Genomic DNA, 27,994 nt, shown 5'->3' on the forward strand with positions numbered 1-27,994 from the left:
TACAGTCAAGACAATGCTGAAGTGGCTTCATGACAAGTCTCTGACAAGTCATTGGCCCAGCCAAAGCCCAGATTTAAATCAAATATAATGTGTGGAGAAACCTGAAGATGACAGTCTACAACTGTTTTCCCTCCAATCTAACAGAGGTTAAGAAAATCTACCAGAAAGAAAGGGATAAACTGATCAAATCCAAGTGTGCAATGCTTGTAGGGACTTACCCAAGAAAACCCCATGCTGCATTTACTGCCCAATTGGCTTCTACAAAGTACTGAATTAAGGTTCTGAATACTTCTGTAAATGAGAGATCTGAGTTTTTTGATTTTAAGAAATTGCAAACCTTTATGAAAATGTGTTTCCACTTAGCTATTTAGCTAAAACTTAAAAAACAAAAAAGTGTGCAGAAAGTGAAGGGATACTTTCTGGATTACTTCTCAATCCACAGTAAGTATTTCATTACATAACCTACTTACATGCAAAACAAAGGTGGGCAGGGTCTATTCTAGAAGCTTAAGATGCAAGCCAGAGACCAACCCTGAACAGGCCACCAGTCATAGGGCCTATTTGTGCATACGTGTGCATACACACACACATGCGCACACACGCGCACACACACACACACACATTTTCTCTCATACTGTGGCCAATTTAAAGTTGACAGTTAACCTATACAGTGTACATACTGTAGACCTTTTCAAATTATGTTATTTTAAATCAAAGTGTTTCAAAATTTCTGAAAGTTCTATAAACCCTCAACTTTGAATGTCTGTTTCTTCATTGAATCTTGAATGCCTGTTTTAATGCACATTGCTCTTAATATGCAAATATGTAACTTTGATAAATTAGGGTACAAACCAATCCCACACCATACAAACAATTACACCAACAAATAAAATATCCCTGTATCCCTGTGAACAATGCAGTAAAATGAAATGTAACGTCCCCTCTGCACAAATGTTATCAATTACTTATCTTGAATAGCCCATAATTTATACATAATTTGAACAAACACTCATATATTAAAGTCTTAATGTTTTGTCAGTAAACGTTAACATATATTACAGAATACAGCATTTAAAAAATCACAAGATTAGTACTGGAGCAAAAAAAATTAAAATTTAATTGAGAAAATATTAGAATATCATACTAATTAAAACATTACATTATTCACTAACTAATAACCACAGCAATTCTACGTTTTCTGTTGCTGTCACATATAAAATGTATCAAAAGACCAACACAACCAGGACCGGCACCACCATTAAGGTAAAAAAGGCATTTGTCTGGCGTAGGGGGGGTGGAGGGAATCCAGCTGCATGGGTCAGCTAATGTACAGCCGGTTGGCACACTGATAAGCTTGGCCTAGGCTTCAAAATAACCTAGCACCAGCACTATACACAACACCAAAACATGCAGAACATTATTAATAACTGCTAACAGAATGTTCCTTTTCATCTGCCTAGATTCCAGATTTCACTTACCTTTTGAACAAAAATCTCCCAGAAAACCTTTTGGGCATTTGCATTTATTTTTTCCGATACATTTTCCACCATTTCTGCATGGCTGACGACATTTGCCTGTAATACAAGACCCCGCCCATCTTGTTAGTGCACAGTGATGTTACAGTAATATTTAAAATACAAAATGAATGACTTGAAGGATTTTCCAAATACTGCAAATACTTTTACATACCAGTACATTCATATAAGGTTCATAATATGTTTCATTTTTTTTTTTTAACCTTTGGGTAAAAATATTAATGGGTGTTCTCATAGTGTGATCAAAATACTGTATTGCCTCAAAAATTTTTCTTTACGAATCATTGAAAAAAAAAATAGATAAAGTACCAAAATTACTTCAAAATATTTAATGTCTTAGAAAAAAATCATTCATCTAAGCATTTGATTTTAGTTTTATGAAGGAAAATACACAACTGTCCTATCAAATATTGGAGTCTTCATCTGTGCTACATTAATAGTATACAAAAAAATGAAACCTTGAGCAATTTACAATAACATTCATTCTTAAAAGCAGAGAAAAAAAGGTTTGGTACTCAAATACTGACAGGTGCCTACTAAAATGAGCACTTTTAAGGCACTAGTAAATCTTTCATGGCAAAGTGCTATTAATAATATGAAGATCAGTGACAGTAAATAAGAAGAAAACAGGAGAAATTCTGTCTGGCATGAGGGAGTCATTCTTTCTTTCAAGTCTGATCAAGTATTTAACAGCTGGCTGCAAACTCTGCTATTGAAAAACACCAGCTGAGCTCCTTCCCGTAACAGGCCTGTTTGACATCAGACACTTCAACTGGTAGCCAGTTGTTTTGTTTGATCTCTCGCTTAGTGTGTTAACGTTTCCCTAATGCTGGTTTGTGTTAAGAAAACATGAGCTTTTTGAGCTTTTCAAATTAATAATATATGCTCTTGACTTTTTACTGATTTTATTTATTTATAAACAGCAGAGCACAGGCACACTTACTGATCTCACAATGTTGACCTTCAAAACCGGGAGCACAAAGACATTTTCCAGGGTGAAAGCAGGTTCCTCCATTTTGACAAGTTCGAGTGCAGTTTGCTGCAAATAATAGATGATCGTAAAACAAAAATGAATAAAATAAGAACAAAATCTAATTTCACAAAATCCCAAGATCATTTACTCACATTTTATTTATTCGTTTCCTAGTAATATAGCAGCATTAGATACCTCTTAAATTTTCAGATTTTCACAAAACTTCCCTTCATGCCTCATATACAACTGAAATGGCGCATGTAGAGAGCATGTAACTTGTCTGGAATATGAAGCATTCAAATAGAAGCCCTGCAATTTGGCAAATGTACAAAGAGCAATTTTCATAACATTAGTTGTCCACCTAATGCAGCTTTGTCAGGTAAATGATGCAAACCTTCAGGTTGGAATCCACTGATTTTCATGTTTGATTACTCTCCATAACTTGCTTAGGAATAATGCATCATTTCTGTATGAGCATCACTTGTAATAATATGGATGACTTCATAGATTTAATTTCAAATATGAAAATGTGATGTTTGGGTTTGCATATAGATGGCTATTGTTATCCAAACATGTTAGTTCATTATCGTATTGGAACTTTCTGCATGTTATTTACAAAAATGATAGATTTTTAAAAATGCTCAACTGAAAAATAAAGTACTTAATTTGGATGGTTTTATAATGTAGAACATTTTAGTTTTTTTGACTACCCATATAATTTTTTTTAAATTTCATTTTGGATAATTTAAATCCTGAATTCCATCAAAATATTATTCAATTAACCTTACTTTAAAACTGAAATTTTAATTTGGTCTGGAATAATACCAGAAAAATTAAAGTTTGCTCCTGCTCATCCAGATGGTGGCAGAATAGACTGTGCTGCTACAGGAACTTTGGCACTTGGGTGCTTTTCCATTAAGACTTCAGGTTCTCTTCAGAGTCCAAAGGTAATGCCAGCAGACACCATACACTATTAGCTCTAAACTGTCCCACTGTGACTAAGTGTTTTTGTATCCATAATTATGTTCTGTAATAGACTGGCATTGCATTCAGTTCTAAACCCTAGTTTCATCTAATCCTGTGAGGCTAAATTCCAGCAGTTCTGCAAGGTAAAGGCATGTTCAGAAAACAATAGGTTTATAGGGTAATTACTGGCATGTGTGCAGAGTACGGTGAAATTGTTACTTGCAGGTGGTAACAGCATCTTGGAATGTGGAAAGATAGTTTATAAGGTTCATGCAGTTACAGAACACATGAAGCATTAACATTCTTTAAATGGTGCACATTTCTGTGACCAAGCTATATTTATTGTTCCGCCTGTAACACTGAAAACACAAAGCTAAATGGCTTTGATCCTCTATCACTTCAGACAAAACACTCATGCTTCCCTATACCATGACAAAACATTTTTTATTACCATGGATGGCAATCATGGCAATAAACAACATATGTTACAGAATATTCTTGTTAACCTTTCTGAAGTGTTTTGTAAAAATACTGGATCTTTGCCCAACATAAAACACAAATCCACACTCTCTCTGGTGTGATTATATTATGAATCCAAGCAAGAATTACAGTAAACACTTAAAAGGTATGAAAAACAGCAAATACAAATAAGCAACATTTTTATTTTCTCACTAAATTTCACACATCCGTGCTCTTCAGTTTTAACGGAGTATTGTTTAAAATATAGAAGAACATTGTAGTACACACAAAACAATAATTTTATAAAGAATGAATGTAATGTATCTCTATACCCTATCATGCACACATTGAAAAATGAATTTACTTACAATCTGAAAGATACAGTACTTGCCAAAGTCAAAGAAAGAAATATATTGTATTTGTTAAGCCAGCTTTTTGTAGTGTCTGCCATGAAAGATTCTACATCAATGAATATGGATAATTATGAGTAATCCTCATAATTTAGTTGAAGGCTGATTGCACATAACTGCCCAAGTATATGTGAGTATGAGTTCCCTATATACAGGTGTCCCGTTCAGGTCTGGTTCCTGCCTTCCAGCAACTTCTACTGAGATACATGCATTTCAAAGCATAAATGAGGACTTTATTTCAGTTTACGAAGATTTCAGCATACACAGTAGTCAGTCTTTTCCTCATGTTAATAACACACTGATATGAAAAACAGGATGTGTAAGAGAAATTATGTTTTTTATTCTGTAAAAAAGGACAACAGAAAGCAAAAGTACAATAATGAGTTAACATCTTGTTTGCAGATCTGGAAAATACACATAGATAACATCTGAACCAGAAGAGGATCTTACAAACATTACAGTACATATGAAATTTTTCTCAGTTTCCTTGATTTCAAAAGTGTGGTTTGCCATGAAGAAGGGAAACACTATTTTAGGATGAGCACTTTTTCATTTTTGTTTTTTTGCTTTTACCGATGGTGGGATTTTTATGGATGAATACAAAGGAAAGTTGCATTTTGAGACCCCTTTGAATGTTTAGGATAAATAAAAGCATTATTTTTATATACAATTTTGGTTATGTTCTTTTTACAAACTTTATTCATTGAAGTCTACATGGAAATGTGAAGAAATGCTACTATTTCAAATAGCATGAGTGAGTTATTATTATTATTATTAGGCAGTTTTGTTTATATTTAGAAGCATATAGTGCATCATGTATGCTAACGCAATACCACAATCCCATCTTTGATAATGCTAATGATAAATAGACCTCATTTTCTGGAACTTTACCCTGCCCAGCAGTAAAACATTCAAAGGATCTGGGAAAAAAAAGTCAAGGACAAACTGGGTTTTTGATCAGCAAAACAAAATACACCCTTTACTCTAAAAATGCTAGATACTATTATATTTTAGGTTAATTGCTTGAAGATACAGAACATTACCAAAAGAAATTAAAACTTTACTGTCAAGATATAAATTAACAAGAGAACTTGTAAATGATTGGACTGCGCTGTCATTTTCTAGAGCTGATTCAATTACAGTGAAAACACTCTTTCAGACAGGTGACACTTTGTGTGCCAGCTTCTAGCTGATCCTGCACTGTCAAAGTTGAATGTCTCATGCTAGCAAAAACCTTTAAAGCTCAGCAACTTACTGTATAATTGGTTCACTAACCGTCTGAGTTTTCTATCCTGTACATTGTTCACGGAGCTTGATAGCAATGATGGAGACACTTGTGAAATCTTTTCATTGCCAGAAAGGTATGACTAGAGTAAAACGAGTGAAGTTTACCATGTTTGCTTTCTGTCTTTAAAAGACTCCAATACTGTTCCTTCAAGTTTAAGAATAAAGTGTGTTTAGAAGGACCTTTCTGAGTATTCTTTGTGCAACCCTAGACCCAAAATGCAACAGAATATAGTGTCTGGAAAGAAAAAAATAAAGGAATACATTTATTATCAGTTATACAAGAGTAAGAAAATGTATTGAGATTAGGTGAAAAATGATGAAGAGAAAATTAGAAAAGAACACACAGCAGAGAAATATCAAACATTTAGTAGAGGAAAACATTTTTTCTTTAGGAAAGGAAGAAACAGGAAAGTGTCACATATGGATGATAAGCTTTATTGGTGCATTTAGTACTAGAGAATGAAAAAACTACATTTCTAAACACACTTGCAGTCTTAAAACTAGGAAGACAAAAACCTGAATGCCAGTTTTCAGCAAATCCAAAACAGGAAAGTAAACGTAAAATCACTGAAAAATCATTAGCTTAAACCAAAAAAAATCTTTATTTTACTCAAATTCCAATTCTTTATTAACCCTCAGAACTTCAGCACTCCCTTGAATCAGACTTTCCAGACAATGAAATGAAATGACAAGAAGTACATAAACACAAAATGGCCATCACAACATCATTCGCTGTGCATGTTCTTGCCATAATAACATCGATTATCTGCTGTGTGCTATCTCTTTTCAAAAGAACAGGAGCACAGAATGGTTCTCAGGCATCAGCTCTGTGGTCAGCAATAGCCTATCAGGAGAACACTGCACATGCTCTAGAATGTCAAGCAATGGCGACTCTGAGGCTCTGGAGGTGAACATTCTGTAACCTGTCTTTCTAGGAACTCAGAAATGACAGGAAAATCAGAAACCATGGCATTCTGGGATATGTTTCTCAGCAGTAGATGGCTCTGAATTCAACTCCTCTGAGACAGGTAAATAAGAAACAACAGAAGAGGCACACAACGTTTTATGACAAAAATGACAAGTGGTTTTCACTAGAGCACATAAAGTATTCTTTCCAACCCATCCATGTAAAATACACACGCAAGGCTAAGAAAGATCAGCAGTGATCACAACTGAACCAATCACTTTACAGTGGTTCTATGGTTCTGGCTTACCTTTGTCACAATTCACTCCATAATAGCCTGGTGGGCAAATGCACATGCCTGGGCTAACACACAATCCACCATTCAGACATCGTGGAGCACACAGAGCTGTAAAATATGAAAGATGCATGCTTATAAAAAGAATAAAATTGTGCAGCTGTATAAGGTAATACCAACTATAAAGTATACACAAAATTAAAATATTAATGTGACAAATCTGGCTTGTGGTGTACAGAAATACTTCATCTTAATATGACAATACTTACAAATTAGCAGTTACATATTGACCTCTTTCTTCCCTGTAACATTGTATAAATCAAACTGAAACCAAATGCTTGACATAAACTTGAACAGAGCATTTCATACTGAAATCTCTGCAGCCATGCTAGCTTTAGCAGTTTTTACTCCTTTCACACAAATACAATTTTTTCACTAGCTACTTCTGTTCTCCCAAGAGAGAAGTGAGTGTCCAGTGTGTAAATCTAAGCCATGTTTATAAGCAAACAACTGCCAAATCTAAGCAATTTTATAAGAAAACAACTGCCAGTGTGTTTCCTCCAACATTAATCAATATTACAAATTAATGAACTGTTTTGTTTGGGTTTGGTTACATTTCATCATTGCAGTCTAGGCAATGATAGAACTTTAGAGTAATCGTAAAAACACAGCAAAGGCAATGATGCAGACAATCAGTCACTACACTAATTGTACCAAAACGACACTGTTTACTACACCAACAAAACAGTGACACAACCCCCTCAAAACTATACAATGAATTATACAGTACAGTAATCCCTCGCTATATCGCGCTTCGCCTTTCGCGGCTTCACTCCATCGCGGATTTTATATGTAAGCATATTTAAATATATATCGCGGATTTTTCGCTGCTTCGCGGGTTTCTGCGGACAATGGGTCTTTTAATTTCTTGTACATGCTTCCTCAGTTGGTTTGCCCAGTTGATTTCATACAAGGGACGCTATTGGCAGATGGCTGAGAAGCTACCCAGCTTACTTTTCTCTGTCTCTTGCGCTGACTTTCTCTGATCCTGACGTAGCGGGATTGAGCAGGGGGGCTGTTCGCACACCTAGACGATACGGACGCTCGTCTAAAAATGCTGAAAGATTATCTTCACGTTGCTATCTTTTGTGCAGCTTCCTGAAAAGACATGCTGCACGGTGCTTCGCATACTTAAAAGCACGAAGGGCACGTATTGATTTTTTTATCTGTCTCTCTCTCTCTCTCTCTGCTCCTGACGGAGGGGGTGTGAGCTGCCGCCTTCAACAGCTTTGTGCCGCGGTGCTTCGCATACTTAAAAGCCAAACAGTCCTATTGATTTGTTTGCTCCTTTGAGAGGAAGATATGTTTGCATTCTTTTAATTGTGAGACGGAACTGTCATCTCTGTCTTGTCATGGAGCACAGTTTAAACTTTTGAAAAAGAGACAAATGTTTGTTTGCAGTTTTTGAATAACGTTCCTGTCTCTCTACAACCTCCTGTGTTTCTGCGCAAATCTGTGACCCAAGCATGACAATATAAAAAATAACCATATAAACATATGGTTTCTACTTTGCGGATTTTCTTATTTCGCGGGTGGCTCTGGAACGCATTCCCCGTGATGGAGGAGGGATTACTGTAATGCACAAGTTACAGCATGATATTACTGGCAAGAAATATGTTCTTTCAAGACAAAGAATAAACAATCTGCATGCAGAACTTTGCCAAGCCATTTGCAAATCTTTCTAAAAACAGAACTCACTAAATCCTAGAAATGGAAGCATGCACTTGACTCATGTTCTTTATAAAAATAATCAGCCATCTAAAGGACAATTTGTCATATGAAAATGGTACAAATGGTCCAATTCTACTTGTTGGCACAAGTTTTTGCTGGCTACATTTACTTATAACCATAAATTCTTTGTGTGTCGAGGAAAGGGCATAAAAATACACCGATAGTGAACAGTTTTCTATAATGTGCTACCTCTACCCAGATTGTCTGAATGTTTTTAAATCATTTTTCAAACAATGTATTTCCATGAGATCATGGGTCACCTTCATGCTCATCTTTTCAAGTACTATTGTAAACCTGTAACCTTGTTAAGAGTTGGTTGATTTCTACCACTTGATGCTACAAAGTTGGGGCAGAGTTTACTGAAGATGGTGAGCAAACATAAGCTAAAGTATCTGGAAAAAATAAAATCCATTTCTAGGTATCAATCAAAAATTTGGCATATTTCAGTATGATGTATTATTTAGAGCTTGTTTCACTTAAGGAAGTTCTACTGAATGGATGGATTGATCTTTGCAAAAGATATATTCAATTACTGATTTATGAAATGCACTTACTAAAATTTTCCTTTATATTTGGATTTAAGTTTATTTATTATATTGCAGGGTGGCTGACTGGAATAGCAGTTAATAATGCTACCTCACAGCTTCAGTATCACGGGTTCAAATCACAGCCTGTTTACTGTCTGTTCCAATGTCTCTGCAGTATTTTATTACAGGTACTCATGATCTCTAAAGTAAAGGATGTTAGGTAAGCGGGAGATTCAAATTGGCCTGTTGTGAGTGTGAATGTGTTTGTGAATGTGCGCTGAAATGGACTGTGACATTTTGGAACTCTGATTAGTTCTTCTATTGTACACCTCCAGATATTTTAATTCAGATCCATTACTGTTTGGGCAGGGAGCTTTGTGTATTTTCTCAGTGCATTCAGGTTTCTTTCAATAATTTAAAGATTTACAGGTTTGATCAGAGATATCCAAAAGGCAGCTTGCAAACTACTGGTAAGTCACATACCAGTAATAAGTAGTTCACTAAATAGTCTCAAAATAATCCAAAAACGTGTATGAAAAAAAGCCCCAGGCTATGTTCGAATTTGTACATTAACTATCATAAATTGAATCACATTTTGTTTCAAGCATCTTATATAAAAAGTGAGCTGTGAATTTATTTGTCTGCCTATTCCACACAAGTATCTGGAGCTATAGCTAGCATTCAATTACGGGACATTCTTGCATTAGACTGACAGTTAATGTTCAATTTTCAAAATGGTGCTCTTGAAATTTCTTGATGAAAGCTGGCTATCCTTTGCCAAGCCACAATTTACATACAAATTAAACCTAGTCTTGTGTCATTGAAGAGAAAACAGAACATACTATTTTTATCAAGAGTAGGAGTACAAGTATTTCTTCACAAGTTTTAAAAGGCAAGTGTGTGGGCCTAATATGTAGAGTCTGAACTGCAGTCTGGAAAAGTTGTAATTTCAAGCGGCACTTTACCACAGTTCACAAGAACTTTGATGTGATTTCCCTGCTGGCCGCCTCCTGGAATTTGAGAAGGTAAGCAAACTAAAAGCAGGATTAAAAAGGCAGCAATCATCATTCATGAAACCAGCCAAGAAATCCAAAGCTGCAACCCGAAGCATCCTTTAAAGTGGCACATAATCTAGCAAAGAATAAAAAACCTTTTACAGATAGCGGATATATTATGAATGCAATGATTCTCGTGACTAAGTTTTTATTCCAATTTCACAAAAAAGGGACTAAAATAATGTCCTCTTAATCAGAGATGCACTTCAAACACCATACAGAGAAGAGTTTCTGCTCTGTCATTAGATGCAAAGAAGCAGCTGTGGAAAGGTAATGGCACTTGCAAATGTTTTTTGATTTAGTGTAAGGAATCAGTGGACACAGGTGAAAATGCTCAAGTGGCAGTTTTCATTAGAATAATTTTTTGCAGATTTGTCTGTGAAAGGGGAATTGATACTGATATCTGATACTGTTACATTTAAAAACAACCACTAAATGTGATGACATGTACAATTCATTAAAGAATTACTTTGTTGAAAAGAATGGGCCTTTAGAATAATGAGTGTTGTTAACAACAGATGGATGCCCAGCTATGACAAGAAGGCATAATGGCTTCACTGTACCCTGCAAAGCAGACCTTAAATTTCCTTGTTTTTTCCATCTATATTTGTATTATCCACCAGTAGGCTATCTGTGCCAAATTCATGATTTGACCGTGTTATGACATCTGTCTTCAGGATGATAAATTCCATTCTGACAAATGCCAAACCACACAGAAGTTTCTAGGTGTTTCTGGAAAAACTCTCTTTAAAATACAATGACCTTTTACTTCACATAGAAATTCAATGGCTGTGCAGAGGAAATATCCTGCATTGTTTTTATTAACCACTTTCATCTGAGATTAAGGCTTTTATAGAATCGAGACATGAGGATACCACACTGCAGCCTGACACTACAACTTCTACTGGTGTTGGCCTTTCTAACAGATGTGACAGAAAATTAAACAGCCAGAACTGTGAAAGCTTGCAAGGCAGGACTGGGCTTTTTTTTCTCCAGCAAGTGCAGAAATGGAAAGGGATATACTTTCTATCTGTGCAAAAAATTCTTAAAGAAAATAGAGCCACATCTGGGGCCCTACACATTCATAAGTATAATTAGGCTAGGCCAGGAAAGAACTTGAGGGCTTTGTGCATCTGGAATCATGTGCTACATTCATTTCAAACCCCTTTATGGAGGTGACATTTCTGAGTAAATGATTGTGGTGTTTAAGCTCAGTGTTGCCTTACAGGTGGAAGTTTTCAGTCTGTGACATCCGGTAAAAATTGTATCAGTCTGTTGCTGTTGGAGCCTTGTTAGTGCACAGAAGCATCCCAGCATTAGGACAGTAGTCATGAAGGTGATTACACTATTTGGCCCAACATATATCTGTGAGCCTACCTTTTTCTAACACAAACTTCATCATGCTGATGTTCTGAACTCTTCTCAGTGATTAGCACCTAAAATGACTACCTCAGGTTAATCTATCAGGATACTACATACCAAATTCCAAATACCCTGTTCATTGTCTGGTGCATGCGTTTAACATATTCACAATTGGAGGGATAGATTGCGACTTGCTTTTTCTTTCTAGACTAGCTCTAATACTACTGTGTTGAGACTGACAAGTGTCAGTGAAATGTCCTGTGTATAGACTAGCATCCCATACTCAGTGTTGGTTTCAGCCTTGTGCTAAATGTTGAAAGGATAAATTCTACTTCTGAAAAGGAATATACGGCTTCATAAACTGGTTGGATGGATGCATGACCAAAATCTCTTTGTGTTCTTGTTTTCATAATATTTTGAATAATGTAATTTTTATTCTACTTTATTATAAACTAGACAAAGAGCCCGTTTCGACAATGTAAGATGAAACGGGCACGAGTTTGTGTCAGCAGTGTATGAAGAACAAATGATAAGTAACGAAGAAGTTGTTTTGTAATGATTGTAGTCCGCTTTACTCATTACTGTACAGGCTTGTACTGGTAGTTGATGAATTTTCCAGGCCTATAGTATAATATTGAATGATGAATGTTCCAGTACAATATGGAATAGTAATAAGTATAAGCACCACAAACCTGATATAGGTTGTATTGGAATGAATGCGTAATTGAATCAGAATGCATAATTAGGCCTCAAACTGTAGTCGAAATCACCTTTCAGGCCTCTAGAGCTTTAATCGAAGTCGCCTTTCTCTTTAAATTTTTGCGGCCGTAAATCCGCCGTCTACCGCGATGTTGGGGTTGGATGTCGGTCTCGTAAGGTTTATCGGGCAGCTGCGCATTCGGCTTCGGACGGACATGAGTGAGTGAGTGAGGAGGCAGGCGAATTATGTATTAAGATTGTTATACACTAAAATAATTAATTTTACTGTATAAGTTGCTTGGCTGCATATCCCTATTTTCAATTGCTACAGTATAGTATAATAAGCAAGAAAAAGAGAACAAGAGACCAAGTTGAATACATTTTCATCCTTTTTCAAACTTTTTTTACTTTCCCTATAAACACTGTATTTACACACAAATTTTCAGGGAAAGTATTGAGACTAGGTGAAAGTTTTGACTTGAATTTTACATATTTACACATTTTATGCATCGCTGAACAAAATCTGACCACTTTTAGAGTGATTCCTCTTTGTCACAATGTAAACCCATGGACATGAATACTCAAAAATAATATCAATCCACAATGTAAAATGCTAGAAGCCTATTGCTTTTCAGTAAAGTTTCTCCAGTACATTTTCTTCTACAGAGATAATTTGCATTTTTTACGCATATTAGTGTCTCATGTGCAGCGTAACTTACAATGAAGAAGTATATGTTTTTTTTTCTGAAGATATGTTTCTTCTATTTCAATTCAATTAATATCATCCTTCAAAATGTACTAATAATTTGAAACGTAGATCATTACTCATATTTACATGATTATTCAATTTCAGTAATTATGTTACATGATTTACAATATGATACAGATCAAGATAAAAATTTTGAGTTTCTATAGCTACAGATGAAAACTATTTTGTAAGCATATCATTACATAATGCTAACACAAAGAAAATGTCATGCACTTCTATATTAATAATACCTTTTTATCACACTTCTTACATAAAAAACACATACGATTGGATTATACTACCAGTATAACCAGGGCAAAGTTTACTTAATTTTTAATGCTGTTGACAAGTTGTTTGTTGTTTTCATTACCTTTTTCACAGTGTGGACCATAAAACCCATCTGGACATTCACATACATGCCTTTCATTGCAGAATCCCCCATTTCGGCATCCACCTGGACATTTGGCTTTAAATTAAAGAAAAATGTAACTTTAATAAGAAGTTAAATTTTTGTAAACAAAAAAAAACTTTCAAATTTTCAATGCAGACTGGGTTGTTAGTAACTTCTAAAAGAGCATTTATTTGTGTATCTGCACACCTTCTAACCCCTTTCCAAAAATGAAATAGTATGTTAGCATGTTAATAAAGGCTTGCTGCTTATGTCTAAAACAGTTGGTAAAGATCACACATCATATATTGACTTCTGCTAATGGTCATGTCATACACAATGTAATTTCTTTGATATTTGGGTTGGTCAAGATGATTATATTGTTCCACATAACTTTCTTTTGCCTTAAGTGAGTAAGCATTGTAAAACTAAACAGTGTATAGTTCAGTAAGAAAGTGAGCTCTCACCATGTCAGGCATGATAATTGTCACTACCAGTTAATGCAAGATTGAATTTTATACACTCCTAGTGCATTTGGTATGGTGCAGGGGGGTCACAAATAAGATTTTTGAAAGAGGATATGATTTTCAATATTCAGCACAACAGAGTGATGATTTCAAGGCATATAAACTGTAGGTAGGATTAGAAAAAAATGTCAAAAGGAAAAAAATAGCATGTAGCCTTAACAAACTGAGAATCACAGATGCAAATATTCTGTGATCCTCATATAGAACACATGAAATCGAAAAGCTATTTTTTCAGCAGTTCAGGTTCAGGAAATATTACATAGTATTAAAAATAATTCCTCTCCCTTCTTGATTCAAGGTTAATCTTGTCCCTGTTCCTTTATAAACTGACAAAACAATTTTTGCATTTCAGCCCCGATTCTGTAGTATTCCTTGTTTACTGCCATTCATTTTCAGCACTTGTTCCTGCACTGAGGCACACCAAGGCAGTCATGTGGGGAAGCAGTGACCAGGCCATTTTCAGAATTCTAATAAGAGGGCATCTTCATTGTCCGGTATGCAAACTAGCATGTTCCCATTAAACTAGCACGCACCATTGAACTCTGCAATATAGCAGTGATAAACAAAAAACTTGATGGAATTTAGGCTGAGAATCCTGAATTGTTACTAAAGTCAGTACTAACGGGACTGTGTAAAATCTTAAATGTCCAATTAAAAATGTTTTCAATGTATGTTCTACAGGTATGAAATCATATCCCTGAAATGTCAAGGTTAAAATTAAAGTTGTAATTTTTCATTCTGCAAATATTTAGGTTGCATGTAGCACTGAAGTGCCACATAAAATTACTGGCAAAGCTCAAGTAAACTGTATAAACCAAAAGTATCCTAGTAAGCATTTGAATTAAATTTATAGTATACAAGAAATAAGCTCTATATGGCTTATCTCTCACCAAAAACGTCCAATTAAAAGCTCTGACCATAAAACTACTTTGACAATGGAGTATCTATATATATAATTCACTAAGTCCATGGCAAGCAAGACGCATGCAAGACAGAGCCAAGACGCACGCAAGACAGAGCCATGCCCAACAACTCACAGAGCCCCGCCCACCAACAATTCACTAAGCAGCTGACCATGGCACGCAAGACAGAGACAATGGGATACGCACGAAAGACCCATGCCCGCCAACTCACAGAGCCCCGCCCACCAACTCTAAGACCATGGGATACGCACGACAGAGCCCCACCCGCCACTCTAACCCTCATCCTGAGTCCATCCTTGCTCTCGAGGCACGCAGCACCTCACCAAACACCGCCTCAGTCCCTTTTGTCTCTGCTACAGTCCACATGCACCTCTGAGCCACGTTGACTTTTCATTGTTCTTTTCAGTTCCGGCTGCATGCATGTACTTACCCTGACGACAAATATGACAGCTCTTCCTCACGAACAAGATTTCGCAAGACGGGAAAAACGGAACACCTGCAACATTACCTTCACATTGTTTTCCTTTTATTTCTGATCCCGTTCAACAACTATATGGCGACATTGACTTCTCAACTGGTGAACTTCAGAACAACTCAGTACGCGAGCTATATTAAGCATCACTAATGAAGACTCGCTACACCGTAATGAACAAGTACTGGAACATATCCCTACTGTTGAAGTAACTTTAACCAGCGTTTGCCCCCCATCGTCACAGACGATCCCGCAGATCAAGTTTTCATTCCCCGAAGAATTTCTTAACAGTCTTACTCCCACTGGTATGCCTCCGCATAAACTCAAAATTAAAATAGGTTCCAGTCGTCATGCTTCTCAGAAACCGTCCATGGCAAGCAAGACGCATGCAAGACAGAGCCACGCCCCGCCCAACTCACAGGGCCCTGCCCACCAACAATAATTCACTAAGCAGCTGTGCGCAATGATGATTTCTCTCTGTGCATTCCCTGTGCAGCGAAGCGAGCCAGAGAGAGAGAGAGTGCGACTCACACAGGCGCACAAGAGAGACACAGACACACACACCACACACACACAGGCAGCGCGAGACACACACACACACACTGGCGCACGAGAGAGACACACACATACAGGCGCTTGAGAGAGACACACACACATACAGGCGCGTGAGAGAGACACCACACACACACACAGGTGCGAGAGAGACACATACACACAGGCACGCGAGAGAGAGAGAGACACACACACAGGCGCGCGAGAGAGAGAGACACACGTGCGCGCGCGGAGAGGGGGGGCTTGGACACATAAGGCAGAGGAAGGCAGTTAAAGAATGCACCGGGCTTGATTTTGTTTTCACTTCTGTTTACAGCGATCGGTTCGTAGCGTGCATTGTTGCAATGTTACTTTTCTTGATGGTTTATTACATTACGGATGTTTCAATGTTCATTTTTTTCCCTGTGCTTAAAACTCATTAAAAAAGTGTTTCTCAACTGAACAACTCAGTATGCAAGCTATATTAAGCGTCACCAACGAAGACTCGCTACACCTTAATGAACAAGTACTGAAACTTATCCCTATCGACGAAGTAACTTTTCACCAGCGTTGCCTCCAACGTCACAGACGATCCGCAGATCAAGTATCATTCCCCGAAGAATTTCTTAACAGTCTTACTCCCACTGGCATTGCCTCCGCATAAACTCAAACTTAAAATTGGTTCAGTCGTCAAGCTTCTCAGAAACCTCATGCCAGCAAGAAGTCTCTGTAAAGGCACTAGACTGACTGTTACCAGCATTCACCGCAATGTACTGAGAGTGTAAAACAATCGCAGCTGCTACCTCACAAACTGTCCATATTCCCCGGATTTCCCTGACCCCATCAGATTCAAAATTTGCCTTTAACTTTTACACGCAGACAATTTCCTGTTAGATTGGCCTTTGCAATGACAATTAATAAGGCGCAGGGACAAACTTTCAAAAGATATGCCTGTATCTGCCAAAAACCAGTTTTCAGTCTCGGACAATTGTATGTTGCTCTCTCCAGAGTTCCATCTTTTCATCCACTCACAGTCGTATCCTCAAACCCACCCCATTTGGACAACTGTGTTGTTCAGGAAGTGTTCACCCATCAATAAACAATTATGCGGGCGTATGCTACGCCGCGGGTTGGCAGTTTATTATACTTATTAGATATACTCCAAACAAAACAAAGATAAAACAAGGAAAGACCACTATACAGCCCAGATCAAAAGTATAGTGATGAGATCATGTAGAACTGGAAACATGTGCTTCTTCTAATTACCACATATCTGAAATGTAAAATTTGTTAAAGTATCTCTTCAACCATACAAAGCATTTTTTGGTTTGCAGTGGAATGAAACAAGAAAGCCACGAAAAAAAACTAAATTCTTGATTATTCTGCAAAGACATTCCAAAAGGGCCATACAAAATTATTAGAATTACTTTAGAAGTTAAGAGAAATATTTGTCTTATAGTTGATTATAGTAATAGTAATATTCAAATGAACTAATGTCTTTTAATGATTATTACAGGGATCTTAAATCTTGTAAACACAACAAGCCAGTTTATACAGAGAAAAGAGATCACTGAACTGTTTTGCATCACACTATATATTGCCAAAGAGAAGGAAAAGCAGAGAGATGTCTCTAGAGGAGTTAAAACAGATAATATAAGCCAAGCATGATCAAAGTAAAGGTGAGAAAACCATCTCTGATGAGCATGATGTTCCTGTGACCGCTGCTGCCAATATGATGAAGAGTTTTAAGATCCGTGTGACTGTAGCTTAAATCTCTGTACGTGGCTGCACAAAGAAAATTGACCCAAGATTAAACATAAAGATTGTTCAAATGGTGAGCAAGAACCTAAGAAAAATTCACAACAGGCCCAAGCTGACTTCCAAGCTCATGGGCGCAATAGTTTCAGGTCATACAATCCTTCGCTATCCAGATGATAAAGAGGCCTCCTGTGGTAGAAGACCTAGAAAGATCCCACTTCCAAGAGTGAAACACAGACAAGCTCTGGTGTTTGCTGCAATGCCACGTTGACAAGCTGCAGTTCTTCAGAGAAAATGTTCTTTGTATAGACCAAAACAAAATGAGAGCTTTTTGGTAAATCACACCCACTTCTGTGTTCACAGTAAAAAACAAAGCCTTTCTAGAAAAACCATCCCTATTTAAAGTATAAAGGAGGACTCAATGATGTCTTGAGATTTCTTTGCTGCCCTCTTTGAATCTGTGCAGGACACAAAAAAAATCTGAACACTATCAGGGCATTTTGGGTTGAACCATACAAGAGCCCCAGTGTCAGAAAGCTGCATTTTTGTCCACAGTTTTCGCAAGTGTTCTAGGCTGGATAACAGCCCAAAATATACCTAAAAAAAAACACCAAGAATGGAGTAGAAGAAAAATTTGGCCTTTTCGAAGAGGCCTGCTATGAGCTCTGATCTGAATCCAGTTGAATAACTGTGGATAGAGTTGAAAGTTGCAGTTTTGAGAAGGTGCCCATCAAACCTGAGAGAACTGAAAAACATTAGTCCACACAACCAGCCAACAAGTGAAGAACACTCACTCCAAGCAACAAAAAAACTTCATGGCAATTATTGTCTCCAAAGGCATGTCTGGCTATCAGCTTTCAATAGTATTGCTTGCAGTGGTTAATGGGGGTCTTTAGAAGTACAAAAACTAAAAAAATGCATCAATACCTTTTTCTGAATGAAATGTTAAGAGTTAAAACAACATCTTTATTTGCAGTGCAGTTATTTAGGAAAGGTTAAGGAAGTACAGGAGCACAAACATGCATACTCATGAAATGATTAAAAATGGATCAAAGGAGCAAGTTCGGAGCACACTAAGTCAGCAGGCATGCAATCTAGACATTAGGATATCTAAAGTTACTCTTCATATTTCACAATTGTGTTTTATAATCTTTCTAGTATGACTGCAGTAATAATTTTAAGGCAAAATGACTCAACTCTAAATTCATCACAGCATCAATGCTGCAAGTAATAACATTGTTCCGATGAACAGCACACTCTCGTTTTGAATTATACAAAAATGAGGGTCCAATTGCACACACCCATACACAGGTAAGGTGTCTTGATGTTGGTAAAAATAAACATGTTGTGTGCTTTCCAAAATAACATCCATTCTCCTCAGTACATCAAAGTGAGGTTAAAAAAACAACATAGAGACAACCTTCAGCGCTTCAAAATGTACCTCTCTCTATATGTTTTGACTGCTGTTATTCTATAACTATTTATCAGCAATCATTGATTAATTCAAGCTGCACAAAATGTTAGTCATACACATTAATGGTTCAGGCCACAATAATATTCAATGGAGTGATTCTGAAATCACCAATAAGTAAGCTACTAGGTTATATGGTGGATGAGGTTCACAATGGTAAGCCATTGCTTTTGCTGTATCTTGCATGGTTCCATGAAGTTTTATGCAATCATTTATGGACACAGTATCCCTAGATACTCTTGGTAATAAAATTTCTTGCGTGCCAAGGAGATACAGTGTTGTTAGAATAGGCATGTTTGTTTGGTGTTGTTCTTACACTAACTGAAATCTTGCTTTCCTGTTTTGGCTGATGCATGATGAAGTGGGAGGTATTTGGATAATATATTTGTTTGAGGGGACTGGAATTCTGATGATATTTATGTTCACATTATTATATGACTACAACTCAAAATGAGTTAATTCCTTGAACTGACTTTATGGACAGCAAAAAAAAAGTTACTTTGAGAGTCAGGTATTTCAGAGATATGTTGCCATGGGTTGTGTAAGCCTTTGTAACACCAGAGATAACTAAATCATGAGTAGGCCGATCACTTCATTATAAGGGCCTATGATAGATCAGTCATTCATTTTTGGAATCAGATTATTAAAATATGACTGAAATGCATCCTAACAATGCTGGGTGCTAAAACCAGAAAGAGCAGAGCAGTCTACATGTGCCTAGAATATGCAAAGTTGACCCTGTTCACTTGTTATGAAGAAACTGTTTACTGTGCTTCATTGCATATATGGCATTGGCTGTCTTAAAAGATAACAGAGATGTTTTTGTATTTTATCATGGTAACAAACAAGTCCACTTGCTGAGAAAACTATTCTTGAAATATTGTTGTCAGCATTATTTATTGATTACCTGTGACAGGGGGTTTCTGCTTAAAATATGTATTATATTTCAGGTAGGTACTTTAAATGATAGTTGGGGTAATTGTGTTCTTTTTTACTTGACGTCATGTTTTACATCTGTAACACAAGTGAACTAAGAGGTGAGGATTTTGTACCTTCCTAGACTCACTTCAGTTTAAATTTTTGTGAATTATGTTATGTCTACACTTATGCCCTCAACATCCTTGAGAATTATAAAACAAATAGGCTACGCTGTTTGGTACTCATTACAGTTCAGCATTACAAATATTTTTCTCTACATGTAAGAACCATTTGCTAGTTATTTTTGTTATGTTAAATTAATAGAAGTATTTTCTACTTATGTTAAAATATTTGCCTATATATTAATGCATAATCTATAGGAGATTCTATTATAACCCCCCACATGCTATATTGAAATAGAATATTCTTACTTTTCCGTCTAACTACAGACTAGACTTAATTTATGATCTACCTTGCATTAAGTAATGCAGGGAAGGCAAATAGTTTCAAACCATGCCCTTTTGAATTGCAATGTGTCCCTACTGAATGTGCAGTGCCATACGTAGAGAACATACTAAATGTATTAAATAAAGCTTATATAAGTTTGTCATAGAAAAATAACACAACTGTTAGGTATACAAAGCGACTGAAGTTTAACAAGGAAAAGCTAAGTTTGTAAAAGTAACATTTTTCTTTTTTTGCCTTTCATTCTGCATATGTAGTAACCTTTCATCTTTATTTTTGTGTAAACTGTTTTGCTTTGAACCTTCACTAAACCTTTAAATGAAACTTTATTGGACTGAGAAATTTCTTTTGTAGGCTTTTGACTCATGCTTATCCTACCTTACCACCTCTGTTACTGCTCCAAAGATCCTGGAAAAGATCACAAATACACTCTCACCTGATCTCGGAACCTTTTGAAGAAGTGCTTTTCAGCAAGTCAGTCCAACATGAAAGGCTACAGTCTTGAACACCTTGTAAATAATGTACATGTCTTTATGTTTCTATTACAGTGTTACTATGGATTTCACATATTTTCTTCAATGCTTCTCGAGGTGGTTTGTTTGTCCTGTGGTATATCCACCCAGCTACTTCCTCTGACATCTTACTTTAGATGCCAAAATGCATAGACAATTTGGACTTGTAGGAAGAAACATATAAATTGGAAGACGATTTTATGACAAGGACAGCTTTATGATAAACTGGAAATTGGACAGGAATGGTTTGTTTAGATCATCAGGCCATTTCTAGTTCAACACCAGCCTCTCTTGCCACATTTATAGGTGCTCAAAACTATAAGCATCATCAATTCGAAAATACAATGTGTGGGCTATAGTGAGACAGCAGGTCTAAGACATCTCAACCCCGAAGTCCCTCCTCCCATCCCACCCATCTCCCAAAGTGTCAAAGGTCACTATTTTAGGTCCATAATAGTTATTCAGCATGTTGTAGCATCTCTGTTGATGCTAAAAATAAGGTGCTCCATATTGGTAAATACACAAGATGAAAAAGCTGGAATTTCAAGTTATGATACAGAATTAGAGCTCATAAAATATTGTTTAGGTTTTAAGATACTGGACTTTGAAGCAAATGTCAATCAAATGAACTTTTCAGCAATTTTCCCACTTTATTATTGCATTCTACCACAATGAGAGTTATTGAAAAGACACTCAATTTCAATGTGCACACATGATAAAAGGAAAAATATGTTCCAAGAAAGCAAACTGTTAATTTTTTTTTTGCTCTTTCATTGGTGTCTCCATTTTGGGGTGTAGGACACAACATGTTCCTGAGGAACCTGAGGCAAGCTATAAAGCGCCTAATGTTGGCTTAGCTCCACTATAAAAGAGGAATAGACACATAACAAACATCTGAACTTTAATTAACAAAGACAAGATTTTGGCAAGAAATTTAACAGTCAAGGAAAGAAAAAATGTTTATGGAAAGGAATTCTGGCTATAAATTTTATTTTAAGTAATTATAAATTTGACTTTGGAGTTAGTAGTAATAAGATCTTGAAATATAATGCTGACTCATGTGTATCGAATTCTGCTTACTCCTTGTTCCCTCCTTAACAAAATATCTTTAATAGAAAAATATAAAACATCTTCTATTGCACTACAGCCTGTCCTACAGAACATGTTGAGATGTACATAGAGGAGATGCAATCTTTAAGTAGGATACATTTTTCAGCTTTCAGTAAGAAACCTGTACGGCATGTAGACAAGAACTTTTTAAGAAAGTATGTCTTTATCTTGATTGGAAGGAATCTTTTTTCACATTACTTCACATTCATGAAAGAGAAATCTGAATACTGCATCTTGATTTTTATTGTGGAAGCAACTGATAAACTTTAAACCTTACACGAGGAAGAGCAACAAGACTAAGGACAAACAAGTACATGGAGTATTTGGTGATAAATCAAGTGAAGTGGCTTTTAGCAGTATGTCTGCTGGAAGTCAACATGATGAGGGAAAGTCAGCAAGTCATTTGCCCATTTCATTTGTGATAAACTGGGGCATGTCAACACTTACTACATATAACCTTCTTTTAGAGTTTCAAACGAACATAGGAATTTATCTTCTGGATTCAGATTGGATTTACATTCTATTGTCAGAACTGATGTGGTTGGCCTGGTGCTAGAAGAGGTGTAAATAATGTAGGCTCTACTAAATTCCAAGAAGAGTGAAGAAATGTATATGGAAGGTATAGATAAGAGACAGACAGAAAGAGAGAGGTAAGGGCAGGGGGGAATGCTCTTGCTAGCTGGAGCTAGTTTTTCGGGAATACACCAGGGCAAAATGAAGAAGCTGAATATAGAAGAAAAATAAAATCATGTGCAGAGGAATAAGGACCATAGCACACAATAAATATCTCCTCTCATCTGTACCACAGTAAGGAAAAGTAATCATGAGGTACAGCTATATCTGATATAAATTAATAGCTGTGCCCTGTAAATACTCATGAATGAAATCAGAATGAGTACATGTAGAAACCCTTTGAGAAAAATGGAAGCTTGTCATCCTTTTTATTTAAAACACATATCATGTTATTTTAAAAGATTAGGAATCTGAATACTGAGAGTTAACAATGCCATACACCGTGACTTTATCCCCTTACATTTGTTTTAGTTATTTTATTATAAATTATTTCAAACTAAGCCATTTGTTATTTTTAACCTAAATGGTGTGTTAATTTATTTACATATTCAATGGCTTTTGGTACTAACTCCTTTTACCCTGCATGTGACAATTTACAATTGAAGAAGCTGATTGTTATACACTGCTTTCCAGGACTTTCTTTCAACTATATTAGAGACTGTATATCAAAAATTGTGTTTTTTTAATTTTCTGCTATCCTCATCTCAGTATTTTTTGAAGCAGAGCTGCTCAACATTTCTTAGTACTTAGTTTTTCTCTCTCCATATATTTTATGGAAACAAAAATTTAATTAAGATCAGTTAGCTTGTTGTCTGTTAGTATTCTAGTCATTAGCATCTCATTGTTAATTGACAGATGGTTAAGACCAAAAGAAGCAATTAAAGGCTCTGAATCCAGCTGTTTAAGAAGAAAAGAATCAATTAAGGGTTATAAATCTTAACAAGGGACAGAACCAAAGTAAGCAGTACTAATTAGTTTTCACTTAAGAAGTGACTGGAGTGAAAACCCATTGCCACTTTAGCCCACCAGAAGCAGTTTTTGACACCCATGCGTTATAGTGAGCAGAAAAATGTAGCTAAGTTACTTCTGTTTGTTCAGGAAGCATTAACAGACTACAAGTACAAAACACAACCACCAGAATCTTGACTCAGTCTGTTACATTTTCAATAGTTCAACTACAGCAGCATTCTCTCACATACAGAATCACAGAGTTTCAAGACCAGTACCCCAGAATGCTTTTCTACATAGCTTACTCACAAACATCCACTGAGTAATATTCATTTTGTTTTAATGTTTGCTACTCAAAGAAACCCTTTTTTAACGATCCTCTTAAGTGAAAACCGGAGACACCATTTTTTCTCTTACACTTAATATTATATTGACATTTATTCTGTAACTGTCTATACCTCATTTTTCTGTGCTCTCATTGATTCAAATTATTTCCTTGTTTAAACAATTTCTAATTGTATGTTTTCAGTATTCCTGATGTCAGGTCTTTGTTTCAAGTTCCATCTAGTTATCACTGTTTCACCATTTATTTCTAAATCTATTTAAGTTTCAGTTGCAATATTGAGTAATTCAGTATTCTCATAGTATTGCAATCTTTTTTTGCCGTTTAATGTATGTTGTGGTTGCTGTACACTGTTTATGGAAGTTCCTAAAATAAGAAATGCTTATATATATATTGCATTACCTCTTTGGCAGGTTTTGAAGAAAATGGCATTGTGTGGAGTTCTAAGGATAACATTCCCTTCTTCATCCATTATAATCACTGTAACTTCAAAAGCAGCCACACCATCTTGATTTCCAAGGCATGGAAAACCGATCTGTATTACTGATTAAAATAAAATAATTAATTGAGTAGTTTCTTTGTACAATTAAAATAAATAACAAAAAATAAAGACCACCTCATCCACGTTAGTTCATGTCAACTTATTGTGGATTCCAACCAAACATGCTGTATGCTTTTTTTAACAGCTTGTGGATAATGCAGACAAAATATTACAGCACTGAAAATACTATGCGGATTACTTTACAAATACTATACCAAATGAATTTAATTGTGCAGTAAACAGAAAGACTGAGAAAACCTTCAAGCATATACCTACATGGCCAGATTTGATCTTAACAGCCAACTAACTATAGCCAGCCATGGTAATCATTGTGCATATGTAGCTCCCATAATGCATTTAAAGTACAGTACATCTACTACAAAGTCACTCTGAAATGTTCTGGGAGCAGGTACACGCACACACACACACACACACACACACACACACACACACACACAAATGCATGTTAATAATAATAATAAGTGTTGTTTAATTTTTACCCCAACAAACACTCAATGGTAGATAATAATAAACTACCATTTCATTTTATTTTCAATTTAATACATTCATATTTGTTATCATAGCAGAATGTTTATTGATGAAAGAAAAAATTCACACCAACAGAACAATAAAATTATCTGAAAAAAAACATGAATTAGTTTATTTAACATAACAAAAGAACTTTATATTTTCAGACTGGGATTATTCTTAACTAAATGAATGTACAAAGTTGCAAATGCACAAACTTTAAAAACATTCTCCTACATTAATTTAAATCCAGAACTTCTTATAAATGTACAGAAACAGATTTTAAATAGTCAAAACTGAAATATATGCATAAATATACTGTAGGTTTATAGGATATATAGAGTACTGTGAAATTCTTACTTGCGTGTGCTAATCAACATGCAACATTTTGCTACTCTAAAGAAGCATGATTATTGAGTATATAACTAGCAGTATATAACAAAATATAGTAATAATTACTTTTAAAGAATAAAATGTACTACAACAGTATTTTTGGGAGATTATAGGACAATGTGCATAACCTGCATATTGTCCAACTGTGCCAAAAAGGAAGTTTAACACACATTAAAGAAGAATAAAATACAGCCAACAACAAAAATACAATAAAGGAACAAGTAATATCATGAACTCCAGTAACTGTAATTAAAAAATATTTAATCTGGTTTTGCAAAGATCTCCCATGGTTTCAAATACAAGCATCAAAGTCTATTTTGTTTATATAAGGAAAAAAATGTAGATCTTAGTCATTGGTGAAAACAGAAATAATGAGGAGGTTAGAAGTAAACTTGATCCCAAAGAAGTACAAAATGTAGGTCTAATCAAGGATTCTGACTTAAATTTTAAATCATACATTAACCAGAATACTAGGACTACATTTGTTTGAGTTAAGAACATTGCAAAAGTTGGACCTCTTATAGTACTGCAAGATGCAAGTCACACTTTTATTTTTAGTCAACTAGATTATTGTAATGTACTCCTAACAGGACTGCCTAAGGAAGACCGGTTGCAGTCAGTGCAGAATGTAGCAGAATGAATCTTAGCCATAAAAAGAAAATTTAAACATACCTCACCCATTTTAACATCATTACATTGGTTACCCATGTCTTTTAGAATTGACATTAAAATACTACTAATGGTTAATAAAGCCTTAAATAATCTCGCTCCCTCCTCCTACATTCCTAATTATAACCTTAGATCCTCTAATGGTGGTCTGCATATTATTCCAAGAGCCAAGAATAAAGAAGTAGTGAGGCGGGTTTTTGCTGTTATGCTCCAAAAATACTTTACCAATCAAGATACTGCAGGCTAAAACTTTAATTTGGCTTTTTAATTGCTACATTTTAGTTGCATAAAATTATCAAATTTTCATTGAATTTGCAATCATTATTAATCTTTACTTTTTTTCTGCCTTCTTTTCAGTGATGGCACTTTTCACCACCACCACCTGATCAAAGTACTGTGGAGCCACATGTGATGTCCAAATGAAAGCAGATACCCCAACTTTCCACGAGACCCACTGTGTCAAATCTTCTAAGACAATGCCCCCCCCCCCCCCCCAAGAAACAACAAAGAATAACTTAAGAGTATTTATGTTAGGTAGAATACCCAGTAGGGGCTAGGTAGTCTTTTGGCCTTGGAACACCTGCAGATTATATTTTTTCTCCAGCTTATCTGGAGTTGTTTTTATTTTTTCTGTCCTTCGAGCCATTCCTCTAATGTGTTATTTAACTGGTCACTAAAAGTCTTTCCAACCCACTTGGCAATGGATTATTACCTATGCTTAATTTTCATTACAATACTGTTGGAATACACAATTTTCATAGATGTGAAGATTTGTTTATTTGTTCACCTGAATAAAAAATAAAATACCTGAAGTGCTTTATAAAGAGGGTTAAATGCTTTCTAAAATATGCTATAAATGATGAAAATTTACTAAGAAGCATATTTGAAATCTGCCAATGTTTTGATTGGGAGTTCCAGTAAAGGAGAAAATGGGTGTGAGGCGTCCAAAATGTAACACAGAAAGCTTCACTGGCCTTCTTTGCCTGCCTGGTAAAGGCCTCTCCCTAGGGTCTTAATCCGTGTTCCTGCGGTCTGTCTCAGGCACCACAAACCTAAAAAGGATTTTGCCTCAAAAATAAAGTTGTATGTCTCAAAATCATGCCAACGCCCCACAAGTAGAAGAGTGACAGTAAATATTCACTTATGCATAAATATGGACAAGTGAGAATCTTTATTAAAAGAGGATTTATTACAAAATATCAAAAATACAAGGAAAAGCTTCTCATAGTTAAAAAGAGGCACAAAAGGTTTTGCATAAAAGGAAATCCTAAGCAAATATGTTCCAATACAGAAGCCAAAAGAGAAATCTATTAACAGAACAGAACAGAAAAAAAAATAATACTTACATAAGACTCCAAACAACTACAATACTTGTCTTCTGGGTCTCACTTCTGACTTTAATAAATAACTAGAAGGAGGAGCCAGCAAGTCATGACATCAAGGTGACCGCACCACCAGTGGCTCCACCCATAAAATGCAGGCAATTTAGACGCATTTAAGGGGACAGAACATAACTGACAAATGACAGAAGAAACTAACAGAAATAACAACAAGAAATATAAGAAAATTGACAAAAAAAAAACCCAAAAAACATAAAATACAGATAAATTCAAACTGATACATAACAACTACCGGTAGCATTTCACAGGTCTACAGAACTTTACAAAGGAAAGAATAATCACAAAAACAAAAAGTCCAAAGTGAAACAACCAGCTTAATTTTTCTTTTCATACTTTTTCTACAGTATGACAAATTATATGAGACCAATGCTGAAAATGAAAAATAACAAAGACATTTTCTGACCTGAGGGTTTGTGAGGAACAGTTCCAAGGAGTGGCACATTCACTGTTGGGTCTGCCATGACATCTTTGTCTAAAGATCGCAAAGTCTGGAATTCATAATAATACTCTGCC

General features: G+C 35.8%; 1 protein-coding gene across 1 annotated transcript in view; it reads right to left on the bottom strand.

Annotated features, from left to right (window-relative positions):
- Positions 1–27,994, bottom strand: part of wif1 (wnt inhibitory factor 1) — a 106,172-nt gene that overhangs the window by 26,303 nt on the left and 51,875 nt on the right. The window contains exons 3-8 of the mRNA XM_028806979.2: positions 27,885–27,993; positions 24,353–24,493; positions 13,382–13,477; positions 6,845–6,940; positions 2,479–2,574; positions 1,479–1,574 (exon numbers count right to left, since the gene is read on the bottom strand). Of these exons, the coding sequence (XP_028662812.1) occupies positions 1,479–1,574; positions 2,479–2,574; positions 6,845–6,940; positions 13,382–13,477; positions 24,353–24,493; positions 27,885–27,993 (634 nt within the window). The remainder of the gene's footprint in view (positions 1–1,478; positions 1,575–2,478; positions 2,575–6,844; positions 6,941–13,381; positions 13,478–24,352; positions 24,494–27,884; position 27,994) is intronic.

Source organism: Erpetoichthys calabaricus, chromosome 1, assembly GCF_900747795.2.
Source record: "Erpetoichthys calabaricus chromosome 1, fErpCal1.3, whole genome shotgun sequence".
NCBI lineage: Eukaryota > Metazoa > Chordata > Cladistia > Polypteriformes > Polypteridae > Erpetoichthys > Erpetoichthys calabaricus.